This window comes from Argentina silus (assembly GCF_951799395.1).
Source record: "Argentina silus genome assembly, chromosome: 3".
Taxonomy (NCBI): domain Eukaryota; kingdom Metazoa; phylum Chordata; class Actinopteri; order Argentiniformes; family Argentinidae; genus Argentina; species Argentina silus.
In genome coordinates, this window is record NC_139657.1 from 19247421 (window position 1) to 19273141 (window position 25721).

The 25721-nt window shown below is 43.6% G+C and overlaps 1 protein-coding gene across 1 annotated transcript; it reads left to right on the forward strand.

The window, feature by feature from the left end:
* Positions 1–9842: 9842 nt before the first annotated feature.
* Positions 9843–23157, forward strand: LOC310801774 (zinc finger protein 536-like). The gene is made up of 2 exons (XM_083665895.1): positions 9843–11546; positions 22670–23157. Exons 1-2 carry the CDS (start codon positions 9953–9955, stop codon positions 22933–22935), a joined length of 1860 nt encoding a protein of 619 aa, XP_083522021.1. The 5' UTR covers positions 9843–9952; the 3' UTR covers positions 22936–23157.
* The last annotated feature ends 2564 nt before the right edge of the window (positions 23158–25721 follow it).

Here is a 25721-nt window from a genome sequence, read left to right on the forward strand (position 1 = left end):
CCAATCTCCCATTCCACTTCTTTTTAACCTCTCACCATGCTTTTGCTTTGTGTACAAATTGGTTTCTATTGCATATGGCTATTCTGTTAGACAATAGCAATGTTTAGAAAGCAACCCCAACCCGACGCCCTCTTGCTTGACCATTACCCTGCCTTGTAAGGAACATCAAGCTTAAGCCTCTGTAGCAATTCACTTAAATGTATTTAAGAGATAGTTTATTTAGATCCTTCTTCTGACAACATTATGGCACTACACTCTAGTCAACACTGCCTAGGTGCTTGTCTTTATATGGTGGTGGCCCTCGTGTCGGTGTCTTAAGTATACTCTACAAGGCCAGTGGCTACTGCTCGTTTGTTGATCCATGATATATTGCCTGCTATGCTAAGACAACATGCTTTTCTTTATTGAAATCTTTGCCTTTTTGTTTCTTTTCTTTTCTAAGATTTATTATATAGGGTCAGATGCTAACTGACCATCATTGTCCCTTTCCCCTTTCCCGCCTATTGAATGTATGTCCAACTCTGTGACTGACCAGCTTTATGTGAAAAGAAATATTGTTGTAAACTGGAAGGAAAATAAATGGTTTTGAAGTAAACCGCTCTAATGTTTTCTAAGACTAAAGTGTGTGTTGAACTGTAATGACCAGCAATAGATCACCTCTTCTGTGCATCATACACTTACCCACTATTTTATACATTTTACATCACTTCTGCAGCTGGGTGGGATCACTGAACTCCATTCCTCCACAGTAGGTTTAATTAAAGTTGCACCTTGTGAGTTGAAAGGGGCTATCACTTCCTGCTAGCTAAGTGGCGAGAGTGCAGGGCTTAGATAAGCAGCTTTTAAACTGGTCCTTAGGTGATCCTCCTCATCAGGATTATCACCGCCAATATGAAAATCCAGGTAGCATGAGACAGATTAGCCAATGCTTAACATGGTGGAGCGTTGGGTTGGCGAGACATAGATCAATGGTCTTATCCCGCTAAAGCTTTGAAGGTATATATATAGGAACATACACTTAACATTTCAAAGAGATCTAGTGTAACAAGTTAATAAACTGAAACACAACAGTGAGATCTACATTGCAGGGATTAAGAGGGGTTTAAGGAGCTGTGTGATTGAGAATCCCCATGAAGAGACAAGCAGGTATTGTTGATCAGACAGGTGCTCAGTGCGCAGAGAGGGAAGAGGCTAACGCTCTCAGCTCCAAATGGCATGATGCTGTATTAAAGCATTCCTTGTAGGCCTGTGTCAACCTGTGTCACATAAGTATCTACATCTAGGTATTCTAGGTAGGTACATGCTGTAGCTGTAAGATATAAGTCTGTTGGTCTTTGGGTAATATATTTCTTTGAGAGAAAGTTTAACTGCAGCCGAAGGGGTCAGTGTGTTTAGTTTTACCAACCAGCTACAACTGCAATAAAAAGCCTAATCTAATACAACAGTCTGAGTTGGATACAAGTTGACTTTCATTAGCACATTATTAAGACTATACATTTGATTCAATAACTGTGGGGAATGTATTATACTGTGTGGAGTGTGGTTCTATTGTATAAATACATGCTGTCCTTCAATTAGAATATCATCCACTGGGAAGGTCATGTGATAGATGTTACAAGCATCCAATTAAGCTTTCTGAAAAGAAACCTCTGAGCGCTCTAAGCACTTATTAACTATAAAAACAGCTGAATCACAAGTCAGAGGTATCTTTGCAATGCATCCCCCAAATGCCCCCAAACAAATGCAGGAGAATAAACTCTGCATTATTCATCTTAGTTATACAAAGGGTCAGGATGGGTAAGATCCTCATTATAAATATTTTAAGAAGACAGTCTGAGGTCACAGAGCTACTTGAGGTTGTTGACATATTCCGTGGGATTAAGGAGCAGAAGGTTCACACTCCCACGCACGCACGCACGCACGCACGCGCGCGCACACACACACACACACACACACACACACACACACACACACACACAAATAGAAGAGAGGTGTCAATTCTAAAGAAAGCAAGGAAACCAGAGAGACAGAGAGTATAAGAATAGCATATATAAGAAATGTATATTGTATGTAATCATATAAGACCAATTATCTTCCTTTTAGAGGTGAGAGTGTGCCTATTTTACGCAGGGAGCGCACTCAGCGCAGTGATTACGCACCTACCAGATGGGGGAGACCTCGCTCTTACGGAGATCGAAGTGCTCTCAAGAAGTAATTTCGAAAGATTCCTTCTCTCTTTTTTAGAACTGATGTAGGTCTTTATTTTGAAAGCATACTGAGTAGATGCAGGAAATTCTAACTGTCGTCCGATTTACGTTCCATTTAGCGCGGTAGCCTACACATCCTATGATGAGAAATCATTCATACAGCACATCACTCGTCACTAAACAACTCAAGCTGTCAGTTAGCTACACTACGAGTTCAAAACGAACTGGAGTCTCCTGCTCAAGCCTCTTTGAATGCCCAGGTAAGAAAATGCATTTTGCGTTACCATTATCCAAATATCTGCGCCAATAACTTTCAAAAAAATCCAAATTCTTCCGGTGACAATGAAAGTGCATCAATACTGTGTTTCTGGGTTGGCTACATACAAGTGAAGTTGATATTGAACTGAATCATAATGCGTTGCCAATTATCTAAATTGAATAGAAAATACAGCAAAGTGTCAAAAAGTGAAGGGGGACCGGGAAGATTGCAAATGAACTCCTGACTTTACTTTGCCTAAAATGCTTTAAAAATGTCAACATAATCGGTCTCGTCAATTGTTCTCTGATGATGTTGGCAGGCTTGTGCGTGGTTAGAATGGCAAGAAACGTCATTTGTAATTAATGTCAGAATAGCCTTTACCCATGGTTTATTTTTCAAAAACTAAATTTAGATTATTAGTTAGATCTAGCTACAGTCTTTATTCCACTGAAATTGATGAATGGATGTTGGAATGTGTCTCTGTCTCACTGTGATTTCACCATTGAGAATCATTTGGTCTAGGGCTGGTTGTGGCTGAAGGACTATTTTTGTATGCTAACATGTGTTAATGGAAAGATGTTGCTTATTTTGTCACTGATCAAATCCACCACCACATTCTCATCATCATAGGCTAGTACAGGATGTAAAATGACTGGTGATAATAATAGGTTGTGAGTATGCACAGTAGGCTTTATAGAGCATGCAATTTATTTCAACACAACATATTTGAGCATAGAGCATACAATATCTATCACTGTCACCTGGATAGAGTAACGAGAGGTAGTAGAAATACCACCCTCACCCTCTGCTCCACCCCCCTCCCGTCTCCAAATGCTCGCCTTTGAAGCGATGATGCCCCATCTGTCATATGTGAGCGAGGAGAGAGCATGCTCTGCTCCTCTCAATTACTGGATGCTCCTCTTGCCAGCTCCGATGGGACACAAGGAGGAGCAGGTGGGTGGCAGCCAGTATGATCAATCAACATTAAATATTCAGCCTTGAATTTACACAGAGTTTACCGCTGCAACCATAGAAATACCAAAAAAACAAGAGCTATATAGTTGATCAGTGTGTTTTTGGGTGGCAGAATAGGCGAGCTGTGAAATGCAGTCCATGTCTTTATTTAAGAACTCTCTGATACTGTCTGTTGCTGGTGCTTGGGTTGTAGGTATCATGTGGGACATTTGTTATAGATAATGATGATTAAGTTATAATCACTATTACCATTCTAATCAGAAGAAGGGAATGGAGTGAGGCTGAAATAAAGGTTGGTGCTCGTATGATTTCTTTACCATATTGCAAGTGATGTCAGTCGGCTTACATTGTAAAGCTCTGCTTAGCAACTTTCCTCCCCTGATGGAATCACTTGTTTGAACATGAAGCACATGATTCGAATATCTGCTAATCCACACTCAAATTAACAGACCAGAGGAACTTTTTGGCACACTCCATGCTACCATAAGAAGGATTTTCTCCGAAAAAATTCTAAGCTGTTTGCGGAGGCTTTAAACCACTTTGTAAAAGTGTGAACTAAAAGTTATTTGAGGTGTTCCTCTGGTCTTAATAATGTTGTATCTTATTCATATACATGTCAATCAGTTCAGAAACCTTCTCAATCATCCAAACCGTTCTTAACACAGAGAGGTATTCGATAAATGCCTGGTTCATAATTAACAACAATTCCTCCACAGTATTGCCTCAGAAATTATATGATATTATTGCCTCAGAGTATCATGGCCTTAAGTCTGTGAACTATGAGGCAACACAGTGGAAAGCATATACAGTACAAGAACACAATAGTGAATAATTAATAACTCTGCTCCCAATTCCAGGAAAACAATAGCATATTGTAGAAACCGTGTACTAATTTTACAAGAGAAAAGAAAACTCCTGTCAGCTTGAACACGTGCAAAGTGTGATATTTCCAATCCTTTGCTGTTAAATTATCCACTCTTCTCTCTCTGTGAGCAACCATAGATTTATATACAGTACATGTCATATAACTCAAGTGGTGTTGCGTGAACGTTGTGTGTTTGTTGTTTGCCTTTGAGATAAATGTAAATTGGACTCCATTAAAGAGCCCACTTGTACCTGATGGCAGGCAGGATGTGGAGAGAAGTGGATGTGCACATGTGCAGGAAGGAAGAGGAAGCTATTTGGACAGGCCTCCTCTTGGCTGTCAGCTTCCATTAAGAGGCTAGGTGTCATATCTGTAACCCAGCTGAGTGCAGATGGCAGACTGGAGGAGATGGCTCACCGATTCAAACAATGATTAATGAACAGAGATGGAAAACAAATTACATTGGACTATTGGAGGCAGGGAATTGTTTTTATGAAAATGTTAATTGTGTCTGCCAGGCTGATACTGGGGGGTGGGGTGGGGTGCGGTGGGGTGGGGTGTGTGTGTGTGTGTGTGTGTGAGATGGGGGCAACATATCCAAGGGGATACGATATGAAGTCTACTATGCTCTATATGCTACTATACCAACCAAGACCGGTTTATTTTATGACCAAACCCCATGAAGAATTGTCTCCCCAGCACAGCACCAATTAGCTTTAGCTCTAATAATAAGTGGTTATGAGTGACGAGAGAAGGCACACTGTTCTATTTGTAATTATTGCAGGCAGTGCAGCTGTGGTACTTAGGGAGATGATGATAATTATTTTGATTTTTTTTTTGGGGTGGTGCAGTGATTATTCAAGAGCATCATTGTACACTCATCAGAGAAATCAGGAGAGAGTGATTAGCTACAAGCTAACAGCTGCCGCATTAGACTATTGACTGTATTGACAACTCATAGTGGCAGAGTTAGTTCATAGGACAAGGTCAAACCGCTTCACCTTAGAAAACTTGTAGTGTGTTGGGTACAATAATAGTGACAGAACTGTTTCATAGGATGGTAAAACCACTTCACCTTAGAAAGTAAAAATGTGGTGTTGGGTAGGCTACAGTAGCTTGGTCTGGTGAGTGTTTGTGCCCATTGACAAACATACAGTAAATTGAGAAAACATGTCCCTAAATCGGTCCCTTAATCTTATTCTATGCTCCAAGTTTGACCAGAATGTAAGGCTCTTTTCTGCACGGTCAGAGTGTACTGAGGGAGTGTAAAAACGTTCATGTTGAATTGAAAGCCTGCTGATTCACATTTTTTCTTCTGTAGAAATTCCGAGCAAAATAGGTCCTGACCAAAAAGTAAATCACTTATGTGCTTGATATTGGACATCTATTAAAATTGTGTATTGCCATCTAATCAAATCTCTCATTTAATGAGAGCTGTACTTCATGGCAGTGGGTAGGGTAGCCGACATGCTGTACTACAATTTGGTGTGTTAAAGGCTAATTCTCTTAGCCCAGATGTTGCCTGAGCACAACAAGCCCAATCCTGGGATCCGACTGGGTTGATGAGCTCAATCAGTGAAATGATGAAAAGATGATTTTGTCCCTGTAATTACAGTATGTAAACTACTTAGCCAGGATTGCAAAGGAAGTCATTTTCTAATTACGCTGCTACCCCGTTGTCTAATGGTGGATGTTTTTTTTTGTTTTTTTTTTAGAGAAGAGAAAGAGAGAGTCCTTAGGATGGCTCTGTGCTCTTCTGTTCATCATAAGGGCAAGATGGCAGCCAAATTGGGGTTCATTGAATTATCAGCTCTGTTAATGTGCCTTGGATTATGCCTTGTGTTTGTCAGTTTTCTGTAGATGCTATAGCCTTAATGAGATAAGTGGCATTACTGTACCCCTGCTGAGATTCTTTAATGACTTGTGTGTTAGTGCCTCTGCTTCTGAAAATCAACTGAAAATAGGCATAGTCAAGTGTAGTCCCTCCTCTCTTTAGTCTTTTAGCACAGACTTTTAGTACTATCACAGCATAAGACAAGTATTAACAAACAATTAAGAGACAAATTAAAGCCACATGAAACAAAATTATGTGTGCTATATCATAACCTTCTGATTACATTCTGATATTGAGTGCGTTCAAATATTCAGGTATTATTTTAATTGAAGACAGAGGACATTGTTCTGCAGAGAGACAAAGAGAGAGATAAAGATAGAGTGAGTGAGTGAGTGAGTACGTGAGTGAGAGAGTGAAGGACGTGGATATGTTCTAGACAGTGACACTGTTCGAAGCTGTGTTGGAGAGGGCTGCCCTCCCGCAGAGTCGAACCATCTGATGCAGACTACACCATGTGGATGCAGTGCTCGTGTGAAAGACATCCCCTCCTCCACCCCACTGTTTAACACATCCCATGATATGCCCCATGATATGCCAGGGCTTTGTTTGTGTCCAGAATGAACAGGTGGTCTGTGCAAACAAGAGCAACTGTTTACACATTAGTGATTTAATATCGTGTGTGTGTGTTCTCTGTGTGTGTGCATGTGTGTATGTGTGCATGTGTGTGTTTACACATTCCATTCATGTGCACACTTGGAGAGCCACAACAGACCTTTGTGAACATAATGTATGTATATAGCACAAACCACACTGTGTGACTGTCATGTGACAACAATAGATCGCCATCACCCGTTCTCACTGTCCTGCATTTCACTTGGAATGAAGGCGTGTTCTTACACTACCTCTGTCCCCCATGCTACATGTAGGCCTACCATTACCCAGAATACATAGCATTTTGACACATCTAAGAAGAGTGGCAAAGACATAGGTCTACAGCATCGACAACAAACGTGTATTACCCTACTCTATAACTCATGAGAAGATAGTTGGCCTGTGCTGTGTGGGCCATTTCCGTGCTCTGTAGTTGTGCAGTAATAATGAATGGGGCTGGTTAGGCTATTCCGTCTCAGTCAGGGTTTTTTGGGGCCTACAGAGGAGCTCCTATAGGGCTCCATTACTCCAGCTGCCAGAAGAGCTGTGTGTATGTGTGTGTTATTGTTGTTTTGTCTGGGCCCTGGTGGTCAGCTGCATTACCACTGCCCTCTGTTTAGTATGAGCATTTCATCCCCAGTAGAACGGGTCCTCTGGCTGGCAGGGTGGGTGAATAGGCACTAGGCAGGGTGCATTGCATATATTGTTGTATATCATCTCCATCTTTAAAATGAATAATACATTATGAGTCCTTGATATAGATATGCCATTTAGCAGACACTTTTATCAACAGCAGTGAGTGCATACATTTTAAGTATATAAAGTATATAATGGGAAGCAAACCCACAATGTTAGCGTTGCTAGCGCCGCATGCTCGACCAACTGAGTCACACAGGACAACATGATCTGTTTAGCATTTCATACATTTACATTTCTGAATTGATTTCAGTTCAAAGTTGGAATACATCTTTTATGAATCGCGCCACTTTAAAAGTTTCTAGGCAGATGGCTATGATAAAGAATCTGGGGTATTCAATTACAGTAGTTACCGAATAATTGCTGTTTGTTTGCCTATCCGCTCATGTAAAAAAGAAAACATATTTACTATATAGGTCACACTACACTGCTACGTAGTTATTGGAGGCAGCCTTAAGTTGCTGTTTGCTCTGTATTAAAAGCCTTTGCAGGCTCAGCAAACAGAGGTGGTATTTCTTACACAGCTGTGCAATTGAAAAAATGCAACTTTGCAGCAAAAATTATATAATTTCCCTGAAAAATAGACATGACTAATTAGTTGAAAGAGGAACATGCCTGGCTATGAAGGCACTAATGCATTATGCGTCTTTACATCGACAAACTGGTAAATAACAGTCTGTAAACTATAGATAAACCCTCTGCAAACCATTTATAAACATTCTATGCATGGCCATATCTGATGAGCAGGTCACAATGTGGCACAATGCTTGATAACAGTCATCCTCTCTCAATCTTTCCTGAAAGAGCCTAATTCACACTGACAGCTCTGCCTACCGTTCAGTCAACAGCAACACTCTACAGTATCTCCCCCAACTTGTAAAGCCTGTCATATTCAGCTAGTTTGGTTTTAAGCCTTCTGATTATACATTCATTGTCTAGACAATCAGAACAGCACCAACCAAACACAAGGTGGATCTCTCACTCTCTCCCCTGTTAAACATGGTTAGCTTTGTTGAGTATTACAGATCCCTACAGTATATTGCACTCCTGAAATATAGATCAGAAATGTGAACATATTTTGCTTCCTATATTGAAACATAGATTTCACATGGGGATAAATATTTTTCTTCAACTGTAGCAGGCTAGTTCTGTGTATCTGTGTGGTTGTAGTGTAGTGTACATCATTTTCATTTATAAGGGTTACACCACCGGATGATGTAAGCCTGTGTTAATTCTGTGTGGACAGTGCAGGCTTTGTTCTCTGCCCTTTGGTGCTGTACCAGAGAGCTGTGTATATACTCTGTTATGTGACCTCTACTATTGTAGCACGTTGTGAATTTGTGCCTTTGTTTTCTGGTAAAAGGAGTGGGGTGAATGTGGGAGAGAGGTGATGTTTCAGTCATAGAACACTTACTTTCTGTTCAGTTTTCAATCTATGCATCATTGAACTTTTGTTTGTACTTGTTGATTTGGGTTTCTGTTTTGTTTCCTCATTACTTTTTGACAATGTCGTGACTCCTGGCAACGCTCAGTTTCAGAACGACTAGTGAAGAAAGCAACAAAAAAAAGCTAGTACTGTATGTTCATATAGCCTCGGTTCTTGGCTAGGCTGTGCAGCAGACATTGGTGAGAGATGTGTGTTTGATATTATATGTTGTTGATACAAAAGGAAGGACCGGTGGTGTGGCACATATCTATGTAGTTTGATGTTCATGCTTGCTAAGTACTGTAATGAGATCAAGAGAATGATGAACACCTCACCCATTGGTAGATAACACTGATATTTGGAGAGGAAGACATTGAGGTTAGACTTAATCAGCATTTAAGCAGTCTCTTACAATAAGATGCAACCACAGATATACTTAACAGGAAGAGAGAAGATACACCATCGTCTCTTTGCTCTGCTTGTTGACCTATTTGGGGTGCATTAGCTACATCATAAGTTATGAAAGCATACTTGTAAGGTATTTTGGTGATGCATATACAGTACTTAACTGGGGCACCTCTGCCATGTCACTGACCTGATAAGTTGCCCTACCTTAATAACTCATCTTTATCATTTCTGTTTTTTGTAAAAGTAGTATGGGCTCTGTGGGACTGATATTGCATTGCTCTGTATTCTATTGCATATAAGGTGGATGTTTTGAAGTACAGGCATTTTTAACTAATTGTATTGTTACCTTTTCTCTCTCGTTTTTTTCTCTTTTTGACTCTAGGTTGGAGCTCTCCAGTTTAAGTCTAGATGTACTTCATCCTCCCCTAGCACATATCTGACCCCAGCTTCCATCTCAGCTGAATAGGTGCAGTCAGCATCATCAACAACAAGCCAATTCTTCTGATAGATACACTGGAACTTCCATCCATCCCATTCTGTAACAGTCCATAGATCCTTGAGGAGAGAGCCTTCACCCCACTGGACGAGAGCAGCCACACTACTCCGGCTTAGCCACCCAATCAGGGATCAGATGGCACTACTGGCCAATCAGCTCATGGACGCCAGGGTTCTCAATGGCATGAACGGTCGCTTAGATCTCCCACAGTTCATGAGGGTACAGAACCAGGGCACCCTATCCCAGGTCACCACCACCGAGGACGACACCCGCAAAAACAGGAAGTACCCCTGTCCTCTGTGCGGGAAGCGTTTCCGCTTCAACAGCATCCTGTCGCTGCACATGCGCACACACACAGGCGAGAAGCCCTTCAAGTGCCCTTACTGTGACCACCGGGCGGCCCAAAAGGGCAACCTCAAGATCCACCTCCGCACCCACAAGCAGGGGAACCTGGGCAAAGGCCGGGTGAGGGTCAGAGAGGAGAACAGGCTGCTCCACGAGCTGGAGGAGAGAGCCATCCTGAGAGACAAGCAGATTAGAGGAGCTCTGCCCCAACCACCCCACATACCCTCACCTCAACAGCCCCAGCAGCAGCTACCCCAGCTTGCCCTGACACATACCCAGCTCTCCCTGACCCCCTCAGGCCCTGTGGAGAGCCTCTCACTGCCACCCCCGTCTGTTCACTTGAACCCCATACAGGAGGACCACATCCAGACCCCTCCACCGCCCGCAGGCTTCCGCTGCTCCTTCTGTAAGGGCAAGTTCAGGAAGCAACAGGAGCTGGAGCGCCACATCCGGATCCTCCACAAACCCTATAAGTGCACCCTGTGTGAGTTTGCCGCCTCCCAGGAGGAGGAGCTCATCAGCCACGTGGAGACGGCCCACATCACCTCCGAGGCCGCCCAGGGTCAGAAGCCCGCGGGGGGCTCCGGTCGGGGGTCGAAGCCTGCCGGCGGTGAGTTCCCCTGTGAGGTGTGTGGTCAGACCTTCAATCAGGCCTGGTTCCTCAAGGGCCACATGCGCAAGCACAAAGACTCGTTCGAGCACTGCTGTCAGATCTGCGGACGACGATTTAAAGAACCCTGGTTTCTCAAGAACCACATGAAAGTCCACCTCAACAAGCTGGCCGCTAAGAGTAAACTCCCTGCTGTTCCCGATGTAGCTGTTAGCATGAGTAGCGTAGTGCAGGACACCCACACCAACCTCTACTCCCAGTACATCTCCAGTCTACACAGCAGGTTCCTCTCAGCTGAGAGAGCAGGCCAGTCTGAGTTCCACCAGGCTCTCGCCACAGCGGGCATCAGGGTGAAGGTTAAGGAGATGCTGGGGAAGATGCTGGCCCCAGGGCAGGGCTTGACTGGGGGGGAGAATCATCGCTCTCTGTTGGGTCTGAATCCTCTGATTCCCCCCCTGAGCTCCAGCAGCATGGTGGAGTATCTACAGGCAGCCAGCGAGAGGGACTCTCTCCACAACCACAGCTATCCAGGCTGGCAGATCATGGCCCCAGGGCTGACTGTAGAGCAGGTATACACACCTAAAGAACAGCAGCAGCGTGAGTACCTGGCTGAGAGGCGAGTGTGTGTCAGAGACCCAGAGTCTACCAGGCCCATCAGTAGGCCCAATACCCCAGGCCTGAGCCATGTCCTGGAGGGGAGCCTGTCAGGAACAGGTCTCTCCCACACTGGCAGTGTCCAGGAAGACAGCCCCCTGTCCTGCTCCCCAGCTTCAGGTAAAACACTCACTCACACTTGAGGATACACGCACACACACACACACACACACACACACACACACACACACACACACACACACACACATACGCACACAATGATATTATATATTTTTAATAACATTCTTCTTGACTAACAACCAAGGTCAAATGATATATAATATATATGATGATATATATGTAGGCACATGATGGTGTGAGCAGTTCCTGTCCCTTTCCAGTTTAGAAGAGAATAGATTAGAATAGACTTTGCTGTCACTTGCCTCACAAATTCCCTGAGGTGGATGTGAAGCACAGGGGGTCAGCAGCAGCATATCTGTGCCCCCATAAATAGCAATATGGCAAGGACTTTCTCTTCTCTTCTTATTAACTTTAACGGCACCATGTTGAATGGTAGAGATAATTAGTACTCCTCTACTTTATATCATTCATATTCCCACCCCTTGCCTACGGGGGCACAAGATGTTAATGCACGCCATCTGGTGGTTTTAATGATTTGATATATACCACCCAGTGGTTTTTATGATTTGATATACCACCTGGTATTTTTATTGATAGTCTTCCTTTCCACCTGGTGCTCAGGATAATTTGACTCCCTGGGTGAATGCTTTGCTTGTCATGGCATCCTGTTAACACATTCTTGTGATTCTAGATTGCTAGCAGTGGCTTGTGTTCTTTCAGAAAACAAATGCACTGTCTGTAAGCTTTATGCTTTATTTCAGTCCCCCTCCTTAGTTCAATATGTCGTCAACGAGGCTTGGTGAGACTCAGTGTTCCTAACATGCTTTTGGGGAGATTTGATCCAGTTTCGTCCCAAATGAAGGCAGTGGAACTGAGATAAATGGATCAGGTTTAATCGTATTAAATGTTTTGTTTACATATTGTACACACATACTGGTATCTACATATGTACATGTAAATACCAGCAGTTTAAGGGAAAATCCTGCTGTAGTGTAGCTCTTTACAAAACATCTGCACACTTTGGTGCTCTCTCTTTCTCCTTCCCCTTTCCCAAGACTGTTCTGCAGGCCTATGTCTGGGAAAGCTAGCTGAGGAATTGGATTGGTTGAGTTCTGGGATGCCATACTAACTCAGCATCAGACTCTAATTTCAGTCAATATTAAGCATAGAGAGGAATTCATTGTAAAGGTCAGGCGTCAATGCTTTAGTAAATGATGGATCCAGGCTCCGCTCCTCTGTTCTAAGTCCCTGTGTAATGGAAGACTCACTCAAGGGCTTAGCACCGCATTGTTTTGCTCTGACAATATATCCCAGAGACCTCTGCAGCTGCTCCCTCTGCTCACAATGACAGATTAATTAACACAATCACAGGCTGCTGGCCTCGGCTCAACACGAAGGTCTGCTGCGGGACAGATAGGTAAATCCTACACATATGGAGAACATACTGCACTTGATGAGGGGGTTTAAGAATGGGGATAAAGTTTTTTGTGCTGGTAACTGATCAAGTCGGTCTCGATGGTCTTACAGTATGCATGGCTTGAGTATTTCTAATTCAGGACTGACTGGAGATGCTGAGGAATTACCAGTGCCAGATGTTCAGCTTGAGAAACATTGATTAGTCCAGAATTAGGGGCTGTGTTGTTCATATTCAAACTGCTGTAGTTATGATGTTATGGATACTGAATACAGTACACTCCCAGTTGTCAAGAGTAAGTTAGTTCGGCCTGATACGTCCAGATATAGCCTTAATTCTTACAGTACAAATCACTAACAACATGTTAGATTATGGTCTGTTGACTTCTATAGCGCACGTTAAATGTACAGCTCTTTAAATCGAATCAAGACCAATTCAAAACTTACCCTGACTGTCATTTTAATCTTAGATTATGAATAATTACTCTTTTTAAAAATGACAAACTAAATGAGCGTCCTTGCTGGAGGCCTCTAAATTCAGAACACAAACGCAGAACATGCCTGAAATCATCTGACAGTTATTAATTAGTCATATATTCACACTCTTAACCCCAAGGTCAGCGAGCAGACAGCCTGTAATGATGTTGTCCTTAGTTGTCTTTGTCTCTCCCCTCAGCCTTCATGTTGGCTTTTACTGTAACATAGATGTATTAACACATACGTCACACAAGTGGATACAGAGAGATGGGGATCGTGTTTAGTGGGAGAGGAGTGCGAGTGTAACTGTATTTGGTTTCTCCAGTTTCCTTAGCCGTTTCTGTTTGATGACTGGCAACCTTGGGTTTCTTCAGCTTCTCTATGAATAGGTTGTTGAATACACTCATACCCCAATCATGCTACAGAGCCGAACCCAGCTTAGCTGAGCTGTACTGTATGTCCACCATTACACATCCACCGTAATTGCTGTAACAGTGTTGGAAAGGACAGTGTTTAAAGCCCCAAACTGGGCATACATTAGACATTTGAATGCTTCTGATTTGTGTAAACTGGATTACCTGTTGGCTTCTCCCTCACTTCTGTCCCTTAATCCTCTTTTTAATTATTATTGCAGATTCTGTATGAGGTGTGAGGCTCAAATTAAAGCTCAAAATGCTTGTTTTCCTAGCGGCTGATAAAAAGATGTACCCAGGGAGTTCTGAACACCTGCCTTGAAATATTGTTCCACCATCTCCTGAATGCCATTTGGCTTAATTGACTTGGAAACGTCCCAAATGCGTCATTGACTATGTGGTCTAATTAATATTAATAATATATGCTATTATAAACATCAAAGAACATCTGGTGCCCCTGTTTTCTCACCAGTCTAGTGTGTGACTCCCCCTCAGTCTGTTTCATCTTAAACTAAACCATCTTAAACCAGCCAAACCAGTCGCCATAGAATTTCTCTGTTTAGTTGTTTAAGTGACTGATTTTATATACTGTACACAGTATGGTGCATACTACATTGTGCATACTACATGTTTATCTGTGAATACAGTGTGCGTGGTGATGATTGCATAGTATATAAGGTATGGTAATACATCTGTGAGTGTATTTCCATGTATTTCCATATGAAATGAATCACTTCTCCAAGCAGCTGCATGCTTCTTTTTTTTTAAATTCTTTTGCATTTCCAATCACTGGGTGGATAACTCATATGCATCACTTCATTATATCCTCTGTGTTAGGTGAGAGAGGCTGAGGTCTATAATGATACAGTAATTGGAGTTTGGTTGATAAATCTAAGCACTAAAATTACTCTCTCCCATAATGTGGGTCTCGGCAGTGTAAGTAAATCTTAAACTGATTAAGTTAGCATGAACCAGGCAATCACAAAGATGGCACCCATCCAAAGAAAAGGAGAAAGGGAGAGACTTTAGTATTTGTGTTGTGTGTCTCACTCACTGCTCTGGGGTAAGCAAGTAAATGTGTTTATGAAAATCATTGCCCAAAGATGAGGTCAGATATGTCTGTTTTCGTCATTTCAGGCTTGCCTGTAATGTCATCATTGTAATCTAAACCACAGAATAATTGAGGTGGAGGGAATGTCTGAAAGGTTGTCATTAAACCAAGAGATTTGTGTTGGTTTACTGGAGACAAGGGCGTGGTGTTCCAGAGGAGGCACCTTCCCGCTCTCTCAGACAGACAGACAGACAGACAGACACACACACACACACACACACACACACACACACACACACACACACACACACACACACACACACACACAGACACAGACACACACACACACACACACACACAATTATATTATATTATATTTTTAATAATATTATTGACTTCTGACTTTTTGTTGAATGTATATGGTTCAAGGTCATTTGTCACTCAAGCTGTGCTTTCTCTCTCTCTCTCTCTCTGTTATTGTGTTGTGTGCTGCTTCATTGAATTAATATCCTCTCTGCTCTTTTCAATGTCTATTATCTAGTTTTGATCTGAATATTTAGACACGACACTTTTTTTAGTATTTGGCTCATTCAATGATGGTGTTGGGAAATTTCTGTAATGCCATAGACAGCCTACTGTAAGTAACCACTATAGATCATTAGATTGAGAGATTTACCTTAGAGAATTACTCCAGAGACTGATCCTGAGGTGTATGAAATTGATATTTCACCAGGGGAATGAATCACTGTTGTAAGTCATATATTACTCCATTAGAAGAAGAACAATAAGGCATCAATATGCATAGGATTAAATTAATGGCGGCGGGTTTATCTCCCAACCCCAGACGCATCCCTAAAAGATACAGTATAATGTACGACCTGACCTTCAAATGCCATGAGTGCTATAAACTGCCAATATTTGTGGCCTAATGGTGTCGGATGACTTTTACAGTAATTGGAATGGCACAGAAACAGCTGGGCTGTTTAAAGACAGTGCAAGGCACAGACAATAACTAAAACTCAAAATGGTGGCAGTGTGTTTACCACTATAGGTTGAGCCATTAGGAAACAGCATAGAAGCACCTGTGAAGAACTGTTCATGTGAGGAGGAATCTGGGCTCCTGTCAGTCTAACTTGGTAACCAGGTTTATGGGATGGGATTGGAAACTAGTAATTACTGTTTGCGACACACTTTTACTTAACGTCCCTAAGGTTCGCACTGAGCTTGGGAAGCAGGCCTTTAGGTTCACCGCCCCTGTAGCTTGGAACCACTTACAGACTGACTTACAAATTGAGGATCTGATCCCGGTCGGGGCTTTTAAAAGTCTTGTGAAGGGCTTGGAAGCAGACTCTATAGGAGTCAGCAACTGCTTCCACTAGACCTGTTTCCCCCTGTCTCCTTATGCCTCTGCGAGGTGTTTTACTGTTACTGCATGCTTTGTATTTTATGTGCCTTAATGTTTTGCTTGTGTGTTTTGTTCTATGTCTTGCTTTTGTACCTTTTAATGATGATTGTGTGTTGCTTTTGTGTGTTACACATAGGATCCTGTGTGCTGCTTTTGTGCTTTGCCTTTTGTGCTCTTGGTGTTGCTTGCTTATATGTTGTGTTACTCTGTAGATGTTTGCTTCTATGTTGTTTTAAACTGTGTTGCTGATTTCTTGGCCAGGGCTCCCTTGAAAAAGAGGTCTCGTCATCTCAATGGGACTCCCCTGGTAAAATAAAGCTTAAATAAAAATAAAATTAAAAAAGTCGAAAATATCCTAAGTTTTGCTCTGCAAAAATTACAATTTGATTGATGTAATCAACAAAATATTTATAGTGATGAAAATGATTTGCATATGTTTTTTAATTATCAATGGTTGCTACACAAGACAAGTGGTGCTTTTAGACTTGAAAATTCAGTTACTTGTTGTTCTGATTGAACGGGACCATCTGTCTCTGTCCCTCCTTCTTCTCTTTAAAAAATCTACTGGGTGATTAGGAATAATCTTATTTGTTGGTTACATCTTTGAGTAAACTTTATTTCTGTGTGGTTTAATATGTTGCCCTTCATACTGTAAAATGATGAATGACTAGAGCTGAAAACTGATTACAAGCATGATTTACTGCAGAGCAGGACTTAAATCATTCAACTCAGCATTGGATAGAGAGGCTGTATATTTTTAATGTTTACAAATGGTGTCCATATGTGCACAGAAATGCTTGAAGTTCACAGACAGTATAGAATGGCTTGGTATCGCTTTTCAGATTCTCTGGGGTGAAGCTATGAAACCTTTAGGAAACTCACCCCTGTTCAGGTGGTTCGGTTTGGCCAGTGTTTTCCAGCATGGTTTGATTATGTGTTGTTGTCTTGTAGCTGTGACAGGTGAGAAGCCCTACAGGTGTCCTCCCTCCAGTGACTACACCAGTCCACCGACAGCCTCCCTCAGCTACCATCTGGAGCGTCTCCTCCACCCCCAGTGGCAGGACAGCAGGGACCCCTCCTCTTCATCCCCACGGCCCCCCAGCCCCAAACTCAAGCCCAGGGACCACCCGAGCCCTGCTGCTGGCCCCTACAGTGGGCTGGAGTTGGAGGGCCATGATGACGGCAGGAGGATCCCAGACGCTCTACCATCAGACCTCTCCAACCTGCATGGGGTCTACCAGGGTACGGAGGAAAGCAATCTGACATCCCAGAGCCCCATACAGACCTTCGTCAATAACATCACCTCCAGCTTCCTGAGGGAGGACAGAGGGAGAGGGAGAGGGAGAAGAGGGGGGAGAGGGAGTGTTGGGGGAAGAGAGAGAAGCTCTGAGGTGGAGGACTGTATTGGGGTGAGGGGGAGTGACAGTGAGGGGGAGGCAGGCACAGGAAGCTCTACTGTTAAACCCAGGAAGTCTCAGTATGAGCCTCTGGACCTCTCTCTCAGGCCGGAGTGGGTGATGTCTGCGTCTCAGCAGCCTAGCTCTGGCCCTATGGATAGATTTCCTGCAGGTGGACTGCTGCAGCAGCAGCCCAGTGCCAATGTGTGTAATGGCTCTCTCTCCTCCAGTGCTCTCAGGCTACAGGTATACTGTGCTGCCCCATCTGAGTCCACTGCTGTTGAAACCCCTCCACAGTCAGAGCAGGGGTCCAGTAGTGATCCGGGTTTGAGGGTACTCAAAGACCAGGAACAGTATGGAGATCTACAGGACTATGACTCCTCAAGTCTCAGTGGTGGAGAACAGGGTGCAGCTGAGAGCCCAGTTTGTAACAAAGAGGAGGAAGAGGAAGAGGAGGAGGAGGTTAGCAAGTGGAGCATGATGGAGAGTAGCAACAGCAGTGAGATGATGCAGAGTGAGATGATGGTTGAAGGCTCTTCCCACAGGCTCTCTGAGGCCTCTCAGTGTCCCAAGGAGAAGCAGGGCCAGTGGGGCAGATCCCTAATCCAGCCTCCCCTCTCTCCTCTGGAGCTTCTGATGCCAGGACAGGCTCACCATCATCATCATCATCATCATCATCACCAGTACCACATGAACATGCTCTCAATCCTCAGGTCGTCTAGTGGCCTCGATCACACAGGCAGCTCAAACGGTGGAGAGGTCACTGAGGGAGTAGACCCACCAGGTGAGTGTCTGCCTCATGAATTATGCTATCAGTGTATATACCTCTTATTTTCTGTTTGATCCCTCATCACCTTTACATTATATGAGAGAACAATGCCATCTAGTGGACAAATAGCGATCCTACCCCACTTCTTCATTTCTTTTCGTTCAGCTATAGCTATCTATGCAATGTAAGCCTCTCATAGCCTGATGTACAGGCTCCATGGGCAGATACTCAACTGTTAAAAGAGACCAGGTCTTTGATCATCGTGCTCTGTTATGGTGCATGTATATATACTTCTGGAGATGGGGTGTCAGAGGATACTGTTTCTCTGCTATTTTAGATGGTTCTGATTGTAGATCTCAGAACTTACCAAGGGTATTAAAGTCACAGGTGTGTGGCACTGATTACATAGCCACTTAGAGAGATTATACGATTTTACCATTCGATAGATTATAATGGAGGAGCACATTTGATGGAGAGGCTTAACTCTCTGCTGTGATATGCCCTGCAGAGTGCAGATTTAATAATGTCGCTCTCCAGAGAGGGCTTCAACAGCTTGGGGTCTTTTGATATGCCTGTATTATGAGTGCAACACGATACACCGTCTTCCTGATCCCTTCTTATGCCTGACACACAATATGTTCATCAGGAAGACATGAAAGTGCCTGTCAACTCTACTTGGGAACAACATCTGTTCTGTTCCTTGTAAGATTTCTGCCAGCGGAAAAGTATGCTGTGTGTGCATACTGTATGCACACACATACATCACATTTTTATTTAAAGTACTTTAATATTATTTATTATGTATATTAATGTACTGATGTATAACATTATTTGCTGAGTTTATTTCATGTTTGTTTTACTCATTTCAAAACTTTTTGAAGTCTATGCATATCCAATGTTTAATCGTCATCCTACTTTGTTCCAAAACCCCCCAATTCCAAGGCAGTGTTGCTGGCATAGTTTTGTACTGGAAATGAGAGTGATTATCAAACAATGTACCAAATATCCTGCTCTTCATTTCCAGGAGAGTTTTAGCATGATTACTCTCTCTCTCTCTAAGATGGTGTCTCAGATCATTAGAAAGCTGGACAGACATCTGTCAAACTGAACAGACAGACAGACAGACAGACAGACAGACAGACAGACAGACAGACAGAGCTGACATTGACTCTAGTGAGTGCCCTCTAACTATGAACAAGCAGGTGGTCAGACACTGTTCTCATCACGCCAACTGGTTTGGCCCGCCCTGTTTGCAGTGTTGACCAGGTGGCATTGTCAAGGACCTGCCTTGATGTCCCCCCGTCCCCGTCCTGTAGATACGTCTTGTCACTCTGTGACATATTGCTGGGCACAGTGGACATGGAGTGATGGCTTTGTGATGACAGTTCAGGTCGGCTCCAGTGTGCCAGGACTGGTAATTGGCCAGATGGTGACCCCTGGTTGAACCTGTATGCATGCTCATTAGAGTCCCATAGAATCCTCCCCCATGGTTAATGCTCTCACACTGCACCTATCCACTGTGGCCACTAGATGGCGATAGACACCACTTTACCACACTGAGATGCTGCATTATTTGCGGTTAACATGTTTAGTTTTCCCAATGTTTTCATTCCATGTTTTGAAATGGTCATAACATTTTCCAACTGTACTCTAAAGTATGTGGATGGAGAATTCAGTGAATATGTTCTGTCGTAGGTGTGTCCAACGAATGGTAGGCATATTGCAGTGAGGCGTTTACTCCTGTTAGGCAGCTAGATGAGAGAATAGATAGCCTGTGTCTCCACACCTCCACATATGGGAGACATCAGATTGGCCCTCTCTCTCTCTCTGACACGTGAGACCAAGTGAATATGAGAGGATCGATAAAGAAAAGATTAAGAAAGAAAGAAGGGTAAAAGAAAGGGTAGAGAAAAGAAAAGGCCTGATTTGAAAAGGTTGAGTCATTATCTCATTGTCCGTCCGGCATATACCCTCCGCAGAGAGGATGACAGAGAGGGAGAGAAAGACAGAGAGAGAGAGAGAGAGAGAGAGAGAGAGAGAGAGAGAGGGAGCTTAGATGGAGATAGATGGAGAGACAGAGAGGTGAAAGAAGAACGCTAGTGTGGCTGTCTGTGTGAGCAGATGTCGTTTGAGGGCAGAGAGAGGGCAGAGCGGGCTGCCTTTGTGCCTGGGTCTCCCCATAGAGATAATGAAGGGTGGAGCGCTGGGAAGGATGTGCAGTCATCACTCACTGTCTGTGTGCCATCAGAGCTCAGCGCTATGTCATCCGTCACCATTCAACTCCTCTGGCCCCCTCAGTCCTGCCACTGTCATCATGGTCATTATCTCAGCCCTGGCTGCAACACACACACACACTCATGCATGCGCATGCACACACACACACACACACACACACACACACACACACACACACACACACCCTAACCCCTCCCCTCTTGTTTCCTGGTAAATGTGTGTGTGAGAACTGGTCTCAGGCTGTAGCCTATGAATGGATGATGTGGTGTGGAGATGGATGGCTCTGGGCCCAGTCCTGTCTCCTCTAATTGTAAAATATTAGTTACATTAGACTCTAGCCTGTGATTAATGGAACTTATTTGGAGGTTGCCCTCTCCTGGACCTCCCCTCTCCTCCAGTGGGAGGGAAGAGAGATGGGAAGAGAAGGGGAGAGAGAAAGATGATAGTGCTTGTACTATGTGTATATAGATGAGATCCAATTTTATTGCTGATGTTACTCAAAGTGTAAGAATGAAAAAAAAGAATAGCTCATGTTTTGTCATGATTCCAACAAGAGGATATTTGGTATGAGAATGTAAAAGTAATGTCCGTTTCTTGGACCAACATGTAATAGCCTATGGCCAAATCTACTTTGCTGGTTTAGGAATATTAGATTTCCTTATGAAGATACTTCATGGGATGAAGCATCTCCTTAACCTTCAGAGTGGAACGATGAAACATCTCCCGCTTCCCAGGGTGGGACCAGGGCCATAGACAGACACACAGTCAGTCCACTACTATTCAGAGGCTATTCAGATGTGTCACGTTAATTTCCTGCTGACTAATCTGTGTCCTTTGTGACCAGCAGGTTGTTATTGGCCGACAGATGGAGCATTACCTTTTATTGCCCACACCTTCTGCGTGGGTTTGCATTTTGCTTCCCAAAAATGACTTTTTATGTAGATGTGAAAGAGAGCTCTCAGTTTCATACAGCTGTCTCTCTGAAGAGGGAAGAGGAGGAGGGGTGAAGAAGGTTGTGACAGACTAGTATGTTGGGAAGTGATGTCATAAGACATCATCAATGGTTTACTGTAACCATGAATCATAGAAAAAAAACACAGAATTATGAGACAGGAGGAAAGAGAGAGAGTATCGCTAGCCTAAATATAGTAACAAAAATAGACTTGCACAGGAGGTTTAAATGTACAAACATTACGGTAGTATAGTCCAGCACAAAGGAATCTTACAATCCAAGGGGAAATGTCTTCCAGATGGGTGTAATGGGCTCTATTGTAAGACACAACCTTTTTACCACTGGAAGCGGTAGAGAGTTTATGGTTTGTTATTGTTGTTTGTGTATAACGTACATACTGTACTGTACTGTAGATAGCACTCTGTTATGTACAGTCTCTGTGTGGGGTTGCAGTTGTAGTTGTAGTGAGAACCAGCCAGTGGATCAGACAGGAAGCTGCAGCATGCCTCATGTCAGTACAGCACAGCCAGCTGCAGACGTCTGTCATTCCTCAGCCTAACACTCACCACCATCGGCTAGAACTGGGTCTGTGTGTGTGTGTGCGTGCGTGCGTGTGATGTGTGTGTGTGTGAGAGAGAGAGAGAGAGAGAGAGAGAGAGAGAAAGAGAGGGCTCTATTTTAAGCCGACACAAAAAGCAATTTCTGTTGCCGCTAATGGGTTAATATACATGCTTGCGCTGGAATAGCGGTAAGAAAAACATGTTCACAACAATCAGCAGGTCAAGTGCCATCAGTTGCGCTGAAAGAATCTGGCCTTGAAAATAGCACTAATATTTCAAACACACCCTGTAGTACCACCGCCAGCACCACCTCCAGCAACCGTTTGCACTAAGACTGTTTTTTATGCCGTTAAAATACAGCCAGTATACAATTTCTGTGTCTTACTAACTATTTTGTGATTAGCATTACATGCAGTATGTGACAGTGATAAACAGAGTATGAGCAGGATGGGAGATCATCTGACTAAACCAGGGTTTTCTCTCCTGCCAGGTCAGAAGCCGTTCCAGTGCAGATACTGCCCCTACAGCGCCTCCCAGAAGGGCAACCTGAAGACCCACGTCCTGTGTGTCCACCGCAGGCCCTTCGACAGCAGCCTGTACCCTGATCGTCGCCTCCGACGCCCCTACACCAATGCCCACAGCCCCCACCGTGACCGCACCCCCCTGGAGGGCTCCTCCCACCTGCCCCAAGGCATCACGGGAGACGCCCCCACACCCGGCATAGACATCACCATGGCATCCCTGTGTGGGACTTGATGTTCCCATGGCAACCACAGACACAGACAGTTATGAATATCATTCAGCTTCACCTGTGAAGGAGGATGAGGTTATGTTGATGACAGAGATGAAAAGAAAGTTTAAAAAAAGAAAGACAAAAAAAAGAACTTGATGTACATTCCAGTGTGTACTTGAGACTATATTTATCTGTACCGGAGTTACTACTGGCTATAATAAAGATAACATTGTGGTGTGGAGTATACAGAGAAATATGAGTTGTTTTCAATTTATTTTAGATGTCAAAATGATTTACACATTAGTTTACATACATCTATCAATTTGACATTGACTGATAGTGATCATGTACCGCATCTGCCCGAAGCAATTTTCCTTCATGCAGTTAAATACCTGTCTTGGGTAACTGTCTGTAGATTTTCCTTTAAGTCCAGAGCTGTTATCTGTCTGAATCCTGTGCCAGATGTTCAGGGGGTGATCATGGCAGATGTAATGGAGTAGAATGTTGCACATCGGAGCTTCCATTTGTTCTGTATTCCACTCCAGGGAAAAGCCTTTCACACATATCATTATCTCCCATTAACTCACATGCTTCATATCCTCGCTACTGGAACAATGCTCAATTAAGGGGAACCAAGGAAATGGAAAAGCTGCTTAGATTCACTGATAGTGCACCAAAATACATTTAGAAAATCAAGGATATTAACCGTCCATTTTGAAAATCAAGGATATGAACCATTCATGTGAGTATACAGTATATCTGCCAATTCTAATAGTAAAGCAGGCTATACTACAGTCACTGTACAGAGGGTAGCAGCCTATCCTCAGTAATGTTTACATGATCCAGACAGCTCCACCTCTGTGCCAACATTCCGCCTGTACAACAAGAGATCACCTTGGGCAGCTGTGCAGCCGGTGCCTGTAGCCACGGCGACGTACATTTGACTGACAGTCGGCCTGACAACTCCATTCAGCTGCCACCTGCTAGCTGTCAATCAGGACGGCCATCCTGGGGCTATTGACGGAGCTGTCAGCCTGTGAGAGACGTGTCTGTCAAAGCTCTCCTCTCCCGCTCTCCCTTGCTGCCCAGGCAGCCCACTGCTCACTCGTTCCTCTCTTACTTCTCGCTCTTTTCTCTCTTCTTCTGTTTCCCTTCAAAGACATTGGGGCCCCTTAATCCCCACAAAAAAAACTCCTCTGGTTACATTTGGAGGCTTTAAAGTCACTGCCTGTATTGAAGGAGATCATGGCTCCTGTATGTGACGACTCTTGTGTGGTTTTCTGTGTCTGTGTGGTGTCATTCTGCTTGTCTAGACTCACCCACTGTGAGGGCCACTATGTGCCACTGTGGATTTACTGTATGCACTGTACATTGCTATAGACACAAATCCCTTCCTCTTCCTTTCTCTCTCTGTGTCGTGTCCTCTGCATCCTCTTCCCTCTGCTCCTCTCATCCTCTCCTTCCTGTCTCTGTTCACTCATCCCTCCATCTCTGTACCTGACAGGTGACAAGCCCCAGCCTTCCAGCTGACTGGCTAATCAGACTCCTGTCATACCTGTCAATACCCGCCCCAGCAGTGCCAAGCCAGGCCAGACCAGAATGTTCCAAGCCAAACCGCACTTGGAGCAACCAAGGACAGTGAGTTAAGACGTGGAAGTAAAACAAACCCCTTTGAACAAACTCTGTCACTTTACCCCGCTCCACCTGATATGGATCACCTCAAACCTTGTTGTGTCAAACTCTTAATTAAGCACAGTTTCCCTTAAAGCGTGCCCCATTAATTAATGCTACGAGTTTATTAATTACTCCTAATCGTGATTAATGTTTCAGTTGTCATCTCGCACCATACCCAATGTCATATATACTAAGAGGGTTTCGCTGTTCAGAAGATGCAGAGGAGAAGATAAATTGGGTTTATGGAAGCCATGCTTTAACGGGTCCTGGTGGTGCAAATGTACCTGTAGCCTCTAACAGAAAACTCTAGGCCTAATGTTTAACCCCTTTCACAAACAAAACTGCAAAATAGCTGTAAACATTTTTGCTGCATTTCTTGTGTGACCCCCATTCACACTGCCATCCAACATGCTGGCTTAAGTCCTTCCATCTCCCATAGCAGGGTTCTGCTGCACTATACAGTACAGGGGTGAGGGCTTGTTGGGAGAAGTTCTACTTAAGCTGCAAAGCTTTTGGGAAACTGAACCTAGTACAGTACGTGGGAGACATGTTTACAGGTGTTAATGCACTGTTGTGGCATCGGTGACTGATCTGTTGTGACAGACACATGTGATGCTGAGTGCCAGATGTACCTCTAGCTTCTTCTCACCTTGGCCTTTTGACTGAAGCTGGATGATGTTGTTTACTCTGCTGATCAATCTTCATCCTCGCCTGTCCAGAAATAACCCTCTCCAGAGCCTGAAGGGAATGCGATTTCTCACTCCCAAGCAATTAATCTGGTATAGGATGCATATCCCTATCATTATTATTGTTATGCATACCATACTGTATGGAATACTTCATATTGAACAGAAGATTTGTTGACAACAGAGTGCAGAGATGAAAGAGGCAACCTACGAGCAGATAGAGATGCAGTTACCGCCCTCATACTATAACTGTGTGTTTACACATGTAACCTAATATAATGATGTAACCCTTCTCATGCCACTTTTCATTCACCTACTAACATCCGCTTTCCTATCTCACACAAATTAGCCTCTACCAACCTTCATAGAGGTTTATCTCCTTCTGAGAGGCAGGTCATGTACCGCTAATCAACCAGAATAAGTAAAGGAAACAGTTTGACAGGCAAGGT

Coding starts and splice junctions, on each gene's coding strand:
- LOC310801774 (XM_083665895.1), top strand. CDS start 9,953: ATGGCACTACTGGCCAATCAGCTCATGGACGCCAGGGTTCTCAATGGC. Junction 11,547..22,669: donor GTCCTGCTCCCCAGCTTCAG/GTAAAACACTCA, acceptor CTCTCCTGCCAG/GTCAGAAGCCGTTCCAGTGC.